Here is a 12,698-nt window from a genome sequence, read left to right as displayed (position 1 = left end):
CTGAAGTACCCAGGCGCAGGCAATGTTTACGCCAGCTCGCGGTCGCATACACATTTTCGGTATTACGCTTTTTACGGCATCACACGAGGGAGCCATCATCGGAGGCGATGAAAGGCGAAGGCGGCGGGGAAAAAAAAAAAAGCCGCGGACGAATTGATGCGCCGTTTAAAATATTTGGCTATTTTGGCTTTGTGAATGTTTTATGGGGGGAAAAGGGGAATAAATCCAACATGTTTGCCGGGCCTCAAGGACATACACGATGGGTTTGTGCAGGGAAATAAAACAGAATGTTTAACTGTAAACAAAATAACTTTGTTTGCGGTAAAACTCCGCAGGGCAGCTTGGAACTATTTAGCCCTCTTTTCTTTGACTTGTACACCTTTTACTTCAGTTTACATGAAACTATTTGCCGTGAAGTCCCTGCTTCTTCTTTTTTTTTTTTTTTTCAAAATAGACGACAAATGCTTTCAACCCGTCGCGACCCGCCCTCCGCCGAGGTGTTAACACCGCTTTTTCTACCTCGCCAAAAAAAGCGACGGTCTGACGGCCGTCGGGCGAAAAAAGAAGGCCCCTTTCCAGTTAATACCCCGACCCCGGGCTGCGGAGCGCAGCGCTGCGGGCTCGCGTAATTGCAAAGTGTGAGCGGAGACAGTTGGCAGACGAGATGATAAGACGGTGTCAGGACATGCCTCCAAAACGCTTAGACAGCCGTCCCGCCGAACTGTAATGATCATGTGTTAAGAGAGCAAAGGAATATTTCTGTCATTACAGTTTTTTGCGAAGACGGGCGGGCGGTGGCTGGGTGGGTGATGCACTCCCTGGTATGTGTCGGGTTTGTGTGTTTTGGAAGCAGACCAGTGCACCAGGTTGGGACCCGCAATTAACGGTGGGAAGTTTTTTTTTTTTGTTGTAAATATCGTAGCGTCGGTTTCGTACCGAACCGGGAATCGGACGGTCCGAACACCCATCTTCCGACGGGATTTTAAACCTCAGCTCGTTTTTCTTTCCGCTCGCCGCGCATCAGAAGCGTGGCGACCCGTCATCCGCTGCTCATTGCGACTGCAAAACCAAACACGTCCGCGGGACAGTGGATAGAATTGGCTCGCCATTTCCAATTAATAGGCATGAAACTGCCTTCTCCCGGCCGAGCGGTCGCAGTTATCCGGCAGGCGACGGAAGTATTGTCAAGATTTGCATACCCGGGAGGCGGCGGCGGCGGCGGCGGCGGCTCTCTCTGTAACATAACCCACAATAATAAACGGACCGCGTTGTCCTGAGGTGCAAAAACCGGAACTATGGATGTTGTGACCTCCATTCTACTGTTTGGAGGCGGGGCTTCAAATACGTGGGTTTCAGTGTTTTGTCATGTCATTGCAAGGAGCGGTACAGGTTTGCTAGCGCGATCGTCCCGTAACCCTGCACCTTAGCACTCCTGGTACGTTAAAAATCAAACCATATCTACCTCAGCATAACTCATCAATCTTCGTTGGTCGAAGTCAGTGTTTCCCAACCTCTGTGCCGTGGAAAAATGCCCACTTTCACCTGATTGGTCCGAAAATTATTGATCCAACGCAAATAATGTGTCTTCCTATGTCCATTCCATGGCAACGGCTAGTGAATTAACCTGTGCATCTGTGTATCAGAGTGATTAGTGACGCTTTGCGGGATACATCTTTAAAATAAAAAGTACTTGTATCTGCGTAAACAAACAGGCAGCGTTGTTGAAAAACGACCAAGACGAGTGAGAAAGCAGTGAAAGCTGCTATAAAGTTGCTGAACTCGTCTCTAAATCCAAACAGCAAAACATTAAAACTACCTGCCGGCAAAATCATTGTAGAAGAAAAGCTCGGCTCTGGAGTTGATAAAGAAATAGCCTGTTCTCTCAAATAGTACCATTTTCAGACATATTGATGACATGTCTTGGGACGTTGCAAAAACGTGCTCTGGAAAAGTTGCACATCAGTGGGAAATTTGCATTGCAACTTGACAAATCTACAGATATTAGATACATTAGATTTCACACGAAGTAAACTGAGACTACGGTTTCATTCTAATTCGTTAAAAAATGTTTTTGACACATGTATTTGGTGGTGTGCCGTGGGATTTTTCTAATGTAAAATATGTGCCGCGGCTCAAAAAAGGTTGGGAAACACTGGTCTAAGTGACAAATGATTTATAATTTGTCGGGGTTTTACAGTAACGCTATATTAATGCTCTGTATGGGTGAACGTATGTCAAAGTTGGATTGTTGCGCTTCAACCAAAGTGTTGCTGAACAAGACGGTTCCCCATGTACTACATGTACTACATGTACTACATGTAATACATGTAGTACATGATGGACGGTACTACAATCTGAAGGTTGGTAGTTTGATTCCTGTGCTTTGACACTGAAGGCCGAGCTGCTCCATATTTTCTCCTTGCATCGCAGTGTTGTTCATCTTAGGATAAAGAGACTATTTAACTAAGAAAAAGTACCTCTGCTAATTTCAAGCTCACTCTTACATAAATTAATATTAATAATAAAAATAATGATTAATTACAAATTATTATTATTGTGATTATTATTATTATTATTATTTTATTTTTGTTCTGGTTCTTGTTATTATTCATTTACTACTACTAATAATAAATAATTAAATATAATGTCATTGTTATTATTATTGATAACAATAAATGTTGTTGTATTGTTATTAGTATCGATAATCAATAAATATTAACCAATATTATTATCAGTAATAACAACAATTGTCATTATTATTATTATTATTATTTATTTAATATATAAATATTCCACACATGTATTTATATATATGTATATACATATATAAGCATATATATATACACACTCCAAAAAATAAAGGGAACACTATCAAAATGAAATATGAAATAAAATATCCTAGATCTGAATTAATGAAATATTCTTATGAAATACTTTGCTCTTTACATAGTTGAATGTGCTGACGACAAAATGATTGATGGAAATAAAACGTATGAACCCACGGAGGTCCGGATTTGGAGTCACTTTCAAAAATAGTGGCCAAACGCACTCCAGGCTGATTTATTTTTTGCAGTATATAAGTATATAATATTAATAATGAATAGAAAAATCCTCCTTGAAACGGAAACCAGTTCGATTCTCGGCTCCTCCAAGTTGCACCCTAAGATGCTTAAAACGATGAGTAGCTTATTATTATTATGTCAAGCTTGAAGCGCGACGACATCATAAATAAATCAATACTGATCGATCCTGATTTCCGATTCAACAAAGTGGCGGGTGACTCAGAACGCTCCTCTGCATCTACGACGAGCGCGATGCTTCCAGAGAATATTATAAGCATTATTTCAAAATTCCACGGCTCTGTTTACTAAGATATATTAGAGGGGAACATCCGCCCCCGCCGGCCCCCCCTTAATTTCCGCTTATGTCCACGGCGTTGTCCTACATTCGCAAACACAGACCAATCCATACCTCTCTCTCTCTTAATGTTTCTATTTTTGAGGAAATTATAAAACTAGGACACGAAAACGCAGGAAAAAAAATGGGTCAGACCGTTGCGGTTTGTCGCGTCGCGGAGGCTCATCGTTCACGCGAACGCGCCGCTAAAACTCAAACTTTCAAAGACCGTTATTTGGATTCCTACCTTGAACACGCGATTCCTCTGAGGACCAGCCTGGTCCCCTGCGGTCCCTTACATGATATAATTAAATCGTAAATCTCTTTTGATATATCAGGGTTTTATACCTCGCGGCTTTAAGTTTTCCTCGTCGGTTTAAAAAAAAAAACAACGCGTTTTCGCTATCAACCGAAGTTTCATCGTTCTGGCTCCGCCTTTTTTCCCTTCGACGCGGGGCATTTGAGGCAAATGTCGCAGAGCTAATCGCTTTTCGGTCAACCGGGAAACGCTTTTCCTGCAAATTGACAAACTTACATGTGCGTGAAAAAGAGCGCTGGGTAGGGAAATCGGTGTTTATTCGGGGAGGCGCTACGCTGCTACGCTACCCGTATCAACAGATGGACCGATAGCGGACGCTAATGTGTATTCTTTCCTTTCTTTAATCAGCTTGTTCGTTCTGATTCCTCCGCCAGGGCTTTAACACCCGCGCGTTACTCCGTGAACCTGTACTCTTACATCGTCTTACATCATTTATCCAAAGGTGGACTCTTATTTCAGCGTAGGGTTTTGTATTGATCCTTCCACAGGATTGCCTTTTGGCCTTTTGAGCTATGAAAAGAATACCTTGTTTTTCGTGCCTCCCTACATATAAAAATACACACCGTAATTTCTAGACGAAAAGCCGCTACTTTCGCACGTTTTTAGCGCGACGGCTAATTTGTGGATTTTTGGGAGGCTAACGAGCTTCACGCCGCCGAAACATTTAGCCTTGAAATTACCGCGCAATTCCGACGCCGAAGAAGTCGACTTTAGCCGTTTTAGCGTGCAGGAGGAAGACCAAGATGGCGATGGGCTGGAGTAGGACAAAGCGGAGATAGAAAATGGATGGACTTTTCCTTTTGTTATTTATTATTTCATCAGCCGAGTCACAGGTGCTGTTTGGAAAAAAGCATCTGCAGTCCGTATTTGTTACCGGTATGTATTTAATTAAAATATTTGGTGTAAATATCTCGTTACAACGTGGACACCTGCGGCTTATAGACAAGTGGATCCTATATATGTACACATATATTTATTTTGTTATTTTTAGCAGGTGCGGCTTATACTCAGGTGCGCTCAATAGTCCAGAAATGACGATATATATGTACGGTAAATGGTCCTTATATAGCAACGCACTCCTACAAACGGGAATCGAACCGCCAACCGTCGTGATTTTTTGGGTTCGCTCCATTCCCCACATATAGTTTAACGGTACAAAAGTTCCCAGAGGTTCCTCAAGTAGGAATGTTTTCATAAAATCCAACCAAGGGTGCTCACTGTTTTAGCACGGGCTAAATGGCTAGTTTGTCTACAACACAGCTAAGTTACAGCTAAGCACAGCTACACCCCAAGTAGTTGTTATGTCGTTATAGGTGAAAAGGGAAAGTGACGGGAGGGCCGTCGGTATATTTCCCAAAGCCATTGCGCTGCGGCTCATGCTAGCTGTGTGACCGGTCATGCTAACGATAGCGCAAATCTGCCAACGCATTCACCTCATCGACTGTAGTTCTGGTTCTGCAGACGACGTTTGAGTAACTTTGGGCAAATCACATCATTAGGCCGCTTCGACTCGCTGGCCGTATTTCACGGCAATAAAAGTCAGTCTTCGCGGTTTAAGCTAGTAATGCTTGATCACGTATGCTCAAGTATGACACTTCTTGATGGTTACTTTTAACTGGGTCATTGAGGTTAAGAAGCTACCGCTGCCTAGCCTGCTAAACGAGCCTTAAAAGATTTTAGCATGACCGCGACATGTGGACTTGAATCCCAGATCCCATCGGTGGTTCCCCAAACCGGCGCTAACTGGCTGTGAAGACGGCGTTTAAGGAAACACCAGCGCCAAACTCCTCGCCACAAGCATACCGTTCCAATCAAAGCGCGAGGCCGTCCTTCCAGCCGTATCTTAAACATTTTTCCCGAAAAATGGGATCCTTCCAAGCAGCCAAATCGCATCCTCGCATATCAATCGAACCGAATCGCTATCTGGGGAGGTGGAAGGGGGACCTTGTTTGCAGCTGTGTTTTGAAAAGGCGTGGCTTGACACGGGGCGGCAGTTGTTATTGAGAGGGCATTCACAGGAGGAAGAGGAAGGTGTGTGTGTGTGTGTGTGTGTGTGAGGTCAAAGGTTAGAAGGATGATGCGCCTTTTGGGAGTGGAAGGGTCCGATCAGAGCGCGCTAGGTTAGCTTACTTTACCGCCCGCACCCACGGACCCCCAGAGAGAGGAGTCAGAGGAACTCATATTTACCATTGGGGAAGAGCTGTGGGGCTGCCGGTGACTGGCCACTCCTCTCCCCTGCATGCACGCGCACACCCACACCAACACACACGCACACATTGCAGAAACACCACTTTAGTCCTCTACGCACTCCAACGTTGCAACTTTTTTTTTTTTTTTTTTTTTTTTCCCCGCATCCAAAAAAAATTAAAAATCGCGTCCGTCCGAGATTAACCGAGGCTAAAGGGGGCCGATCCGAGAAACCGGACGGCCGCCTCCCACGCCGCCGGTCGGTCCGCTAGCGTCGTGACTGCGAACGCAGAAGAAGCTTCTGAGAATCAGAAATGAAATAAAAATTAAAAATAAAAAAAATAAAAAAACCTGGAGAAAAACTACTTTGTGACATGTCAAGGCAAAAGTGTTACCTCAAAACATGCATGCATGCAAATGCGCATTCCACACGATGCAGGCGCGACGAAGCCTCTCTGTTGCAGTCGGTGTGTGTGTGTGTGTGTGTGTGTGTGTGTGTGAGGCCTTCTCAGAGTTAGTACGGTGAGAACCTGGCAGACAGAGAGCAAGTGCTGGTTAGTGCCGCGGCTAGAAGACGAGGGATAACCGGATTCACTTGCGCGATTTATGTTTTTTTTTTTTTTTTTTTTTTACCGTAAAGCGTTAAACGCAGCGGCGGCGGCGTCTTCGAAATTTATCTGCTCCCGCCGCCGTTTTCAAGGAGACATTTCTAATTTTAGCGGAAATATCTAAAATTAAAATGGCTGACAGGCTGGCTGGAATCATGAGGCTTTTCATCTCTTGCATGAAGAAAGGGAATGTGCTTTCCATGTGTGTGTGTGTGTGTGTGTGTGTGTGTCTCATTTCCCGAAAATCATTCATCCAAATGACTTCAAACCGCTCGGGCGAATTACTGGGGGGGGGTCGAAGGAAACCGGGGCGAGATCTTAAAGTCGATGAAGGTACGATTCTCAATTTCTGGGACCGTGGAGGGTTGCAGGTGTGTGAGACCCCAGATGATTCATCTGGTGCCGAATACACACCGGTAATTAACCCAGAGAAGAGTGTGTGTTCCACCGGGCCTCCTGGCGATAACGCTCGTCGCCGAACTCATCTAAATTGATTTTGACGCGGCCCCGAAAGCCCCGGTGTCACGCACCAGAAGACTCAGGGCCTTCTGGAAGCCATACAATCTATTTAATGCGATGGCGGACGAGCGCTTGGCCGAGGAAACAGAAGTGGGATCTGCTCCGTTGTGTTCAAAGCTATCGATTAGCAAGATAACGCAAATGTATGAAAAAAAGAAAATATTTGTTATTTTCGTTAATTTATTTTCCCCAATTTTTTTTTATTTTGGGAAATTTTGCTTTGTCAAAATTATTATTATTATTATTATTGTTATTATTACTGTTATTATTATCATTGTTATTATTATTATTAGCATTAGCATTATTATCTTTATTATTACTATTATCAGTATTAACATTATTATTATCTTCATTATTATTATTATTATTATTATTAGCATTATTATCTTTATTATTATTATTATATCTTACTACTATTATTATTATTATTCGAATTATTGGCATTGCCAGTGTCATCACCACCATAAAAATAATAATTATTATTATATGATAACATTGTTAGCATTGATATCATTATTAGCATGATATTTATTATAGTCATTAGCATTTTTAGTATCTTTAGCAGTATTCGCGTTATATCTGTCATCTTTTCACCTCACCAGAAGTTTGTATCTGCGTGCACTTTATACTTCATAGCTCATAGTTTTTAATGAAACAGTGCACTTTACTGCTAATATGGACACTATTATTATCATTATTGTTATTATTTTCTTAATTTCACATCACCGTTGGATTGGAAGAAACGTCTATATTGAGAAATTGACAATAAAGCTGACTCTTACTTTGACACTGATTATCATTACTATGCCTGTTAGCATTAAAATTAGCATTAGCACATTAGCATTTGCATAATTATTACTGTTGCGTATCACGTGACCAAAAAAGGTCTTGGCTCCTTTAAATGTAGCGGCGGCGGCTAAAAAAAAAAAAAAAAAGAATAAATAAAAAGCCGTCAAGCGGCAGCGCTTTTCAAGGTGTTCAGTATTTTCACTTTAAAGTAAAAAGCCACAAAATTCCGCCGAGAAATATATACAGGGGTTTGGAACGGCCATTTAAAAGCAGGTTTTGCCGGCCATTAGTTTTTATCTGAGCCGTTTGGCGGCATCCAGCGCCGGTCACACCCGAGTCCTTTTAATGGGCTTAGCTATCCCCGTCCGGTGGATAGCTTTTCCACCGGACGGGGAGGAACTTCAATGTATAATTCAGCGAATTCTGACTCCGGCGCTGACAAGCCGCTCCGGCGGGCCGTGTCGTCTAATGCAGTCACACTTCCACATTCCGGGGAAATGAAATGCAAAATTCAACATAACGGTGACCCGCCGGCGGACGAGCCTCGCCGGCTTCTCCGGTAAAGAAAAAAAACCAAATTAAATGTATTTTTATTCATCGGTCGCCTCCTGCTTGGCCTTTAATGGATTCGCAGGTGCTAATTGCCTGTAGGTGTGTGTGTGTGTGTGTGTGTGTGTGTGTGTGGTAGGCACTCGCCATCACTTGAAGACAGTGAGATGATATATTAATACAAAATATATTAATGATGAGAACACTCGAAATGAAATTCTCTAAAAAGTGAACGAAGCACAGCTGGGTTTGAGCGGCGAAGGATCGCCCGACGCCGCCGCCGGCGATGGCGGCGACGGAGTGGTGGTGTGTGTGTGTGTGTGTGTGTGCGTGTGTGTGTGGGGTCAAATATCACCTACTTTAAATGACTTCAATTATCACTATGATTTTCCATTTGAATACTAAACGCGTGGTTCGCTCCGCGCGCACGTTCTGTCGCACGATTATCATGGCGTCATCAGCCAATTGGATTTGATGGCAAAGTGGTTGAACGTGAATATATATATATATATATGTATATACATATACTGCTCTAAAAAATAAAAGGAGCACTAAAATAACACATCCTACATCTGAGTGAATGAAATATTCTTATTTAAATTCTTTGTTCTTTATACAGGTGAATGTGTTGACAAAGAAATGATCGATAAAAATCAAATTTATTAATCCATGGATTTGGAGTCACACTCAAATTAACGTGTAAAAACACTTTACAACCTGATCCAATGTTGATATAATGTCTATTTATATAAGTGGACACTTTGATTTTACACAAGTGTGATTAACCTGGAGTTACATTGTGTTGTTTAAGTGTTCCCTTTTTTTGAGCAGTATATATAAATAGATATATATTTTACTGTATGTCTCTGACGTGTGAATGAGAGAGTGAATGATTTTATATATTAGCGTGCGAATGGTTATACTTCTTTATATGATGAGTAAAGGATTAAAAAAATTGTTGCATGGCTTTTTATGGCATGTGAATGAGAGGGTGAATGGTTTTATATATTGTACAGGACTGTCTCCGAAGAACAGAATATTGTGATAAAGTTCTTTATCTTCTGTAATGCAATTACAAAAACAAAAATGTCATGAATTCTGGATTCATTACAAATCAAATGAAATATTGCAAGCCTTTTATTATTTTAATATACCTGATTATGACTTGAATAATTAACATAATTATAATAACATTAATATTATGATTTTTTTTTAATTGCATTTTTTTTAATTGCATTCCAGAAGATAAAGAACTTTATCACAATATTCTAATTTTCTGAGACAGTCCTGTATATACTGCCTAGTATGTCCCTATATATGTGAATAAGAGGGTGAATGGTTGTATATTTGCATATATTGCATCGGATATTGTCTCCATATGACGTGTGAATGAATGAGCGAGTGGTTGGACTTCTTTATATGATGTGTAAATAAGTGAATAAATGGTTGCATGTGAATGAGAGGGTGTAAAGTTTTAAATATTGCGTATATTTTATTATATATGTCTCCCTATGCGTGACTGAGTGAGTGAACGGTTGTAAATATCGCATCATGTCTCCATATGATATATGAATGAGAGGGCGAATCGTTGGATTTCATTCCACAATACATGAATGAGTGAGTGAACAGTTGTTTATATTGTATATATTACATTATACGACCCCATATGACATATGAATGAGTGAACGACTATATCTTTATGACTTGTAAATGACGGCGTGAACGATTGCATGGTTGTGCGTCTTTAGACGATGCGTAAATGAGCGCGTGAATGACGACTCTACACGTTTTGTGAATGACAGGGTGAATGGTTGAACGCCGCCTCTCGCCCAAGATAGGCTCCAGCCAGCCCAGCTACCCCGGCCGCAGGATGCTACGTAGCTAACGAATGAACGCATGAATATAAACGTTAGATACCTCTGAATTACCGCCGAGGAAAAATTTGCTATTCGGTTTCGCTCTTCACGGCGACGTTTATCGGAGGTGTCCGACGCGGGGGAAACATGCGCCATCGTTAGCTACGAGATGCTACGTAGCTAACGAATGAACGCATGAATATAAACGTTAGATACCTCTGAATTACCGCCGAGGAAAAATTTGCATCTCGGTTTCGCTCTTCACGGCGACGTTTATCGGGAGGTGTCCGACGCGGGGGAAACATGCGCCATCGTTAGTTACGAGATGCTACGTAGCTAACGAATAAACGCTCTTCACGGCGACGTTTATCGGAGGTGTCCGACGCGGGGGAAACATGCGCCATCATTAGTTACGAGATGCTACGTAGCTAACGAATAAACGCATGAATATAAACGTTACATAGCTCTGAATTACCGCCGAGGAAAAATTTGCTATTCGGTTTCGCTCTTCACGGCGACGTTTATCGGAGGTGTCCGACGCGGGGGAAACATGCGCCATCGTTAGCTACGAAATGCTACGTAGCTAACGAATGAACGCATGAATATAAACGTTAGATACCTCTGAAGTACCGCCGAGGAAAAATTTGCTATTCGGTTTCGCTCTTCACGGCGACGTTTATCGGGAGGTGTCCGACGCGGGGGAAACATGCACCATCAGGAAATCCCCCCCCTTCCCCCCAAAAAAAGGGGGTTCTCAGCAAAGAAGAGAGGAAAGGAACGGTGAGATACATTCAAATACACCAGCAGTAATGTGAAGACCACCCAAAACGAGAGCACGCTGTGTTTATGTTACGGGTGTATGCCAGTGGAGTGCTCGTGTTTACATGCACGCATGCTGGAGATGTACCGCGTGCTTGCGCGCTTGTTTGTTTTTAATCGCTTTCCGCTTGAATTTTACAAAGCAAAATGCATCTCGCTGTCTTTGAGCATGTGTGTGTGTGTGTGTGTGTGTGTGTGTGTCCCGTGATGATTGAGCTCCTGAACATGTCTGCATCTGCCTGCTATTTGTGAGTGTTTATGATTTGCTGCGCTAACAGTGTGAACACTTCCACATGATGGCTACTCCTTTTTCTGATATTTGAACTTCCTCGGTACACAGAAATTTCGTACGAAAATAAACCCGACTTTGACATTTCAGTCAAACATGTGTTAGAACAGGCAAATGGACAAATATCTCTAACCGTGTGTGTGTGTGTGTGTGTGTGTGTGTGTGCGGTGAAGAAAGGGAGCAGGCCATGTGGGCCGCCTATCTTAAAACCCAGCTGAATTTCAATCCCCACATGAAGAATAGCCGCTACCGACAGAGGTGAGATAGGAGGGATGAATAACCAACGCTTTCCCAGCAGGCCGGCGTGTCCGGATGAAGAGACGCCGCAGAATGAACGAGCGCTGCAGGATGCATGTGAAACAACCCCCGCAAGATGGATTAAGCAGCGAGGCTGACGAATACATAAGGAGCTTACCAGGACGACCGCCACCGACACGGCAAAAATTTTCCTATAATTGTCCGAAAGCCGGGATGCTTCAGAGTCGACGGGGGTGGCGAACGGCGGCGACGCTTTTCCCGCTGACGTCCTCGTGTTTACAAGCGGCTTCTAAAAAACGCGAGTCGCCTTTTTATCCGGCCGCTAGCCGACCCGCCGCCGCCGCCGACCTCAAAGCTTTCCGTCGGCGATTAGCGCGTGACGATTAGCGCTACCGCTATCGGCGCTTTATCGCGCTTTCTACGCCCAGCGGTCGAGGTGGATTCTGGCGTCCGATGTTTCCTCACAAGTGGGAGGGCTTCGGTAGATGGCGGTCCGGACCCGGGTCCTCGATCGATTAAATAGCATCTGACGGGCCCGGTAGGGTTTCCAGGCGTTAGCCGAGACACGAAAGGAAAGACTCGATGTAAACATCTCGTTGGGACTCGCGAGAAATAAAAACGAATGCGGCTTGTAAATGATTTGGCAAGATTATTGACCGGCGGCCACCTTCAATGCGGATCTGAGGGCCTCCGACATCGCTGGAGGACTAGCGAGAAGAAATATTAAAGAACGACGTCTTCGATTCAAAACAAAAGGTAGTGCAAGTAGATGGGACTCAAAGATCTTGATGGTTTAGAGCATTATCAACAAAGGGAAATGGGACCGCCCTGATGCGGGCCAGATGTGCGTCGGTTACTTGCGCGATCCGGAGGCCGCGTCCGCGATGGATTGTCAGATTAAATCAACGTTAGCCGCGGTATTTTCCGGAGAGTTTACGTTTCTACGCTAAACTTGGGTTTCATTTAGTAGCGGCCAAGCGTTTGCGGGGGCCTAAACAGTTATCAAAGAATCACAGCGCGTATTGGATGAAACCCAACGCCGTCGCTCTTTGGATTATTCCGAGCGCGCTGACGGTCCTTCCATTTCCACATGTCAGAAACTCCGGTGT

At 43.4% G+C, this 12,698-nt stretch overlaps 1 protein-coding gene across 2 annotated transcripts in view; it reads right to left on the bottom strand.

Moving 5' to 3' along the window:
- The window catches only part of scube3 (signal peptide, CUB domain, EGF-like 3), a 106,141-nt gene that overhangs the window by 27,113 nt on the left and 66,330 nt on the right, over nucleotides 1-12,698 (bottom strand). The window contains exon 7 of one of the 2 annotated variants that reach the window (XM_086159613.1): nucleotides 5,903-5,950. The exons of the other annotated variant lie outside the window; for it this stretch is intronic. Coding sequence (XP_086015739.1) covers nucleotides 5,903-5,950 — 48 coding nt within the window. The remainder of the gene's footprint in view (nucleotides 1-5,902; nucleotides 5,951-12,698) is intronic. 2 annotated transcript variants of the gene reach the window in all.

The sequence above is a fragment of the Fistularia commersonii genome, chromosome 14, assembly GCF_037954325.1.
Source record: "Fistularia commersonii isolate RoL2024-O1a breed Wild chromosome 14, RoL_Fcom_v1.0, whole genome shotgun sequence".
Taxonomy (NCBI): Eukaryota; Metazoa; Chordata; class Actinopteri; order Syngnathiformes; family Fistulariidae; genus Fistularia; species Fistularia commersonii.
This window is presented reverse-complemented; position numbering and strand designations above follow the sequence as displayed.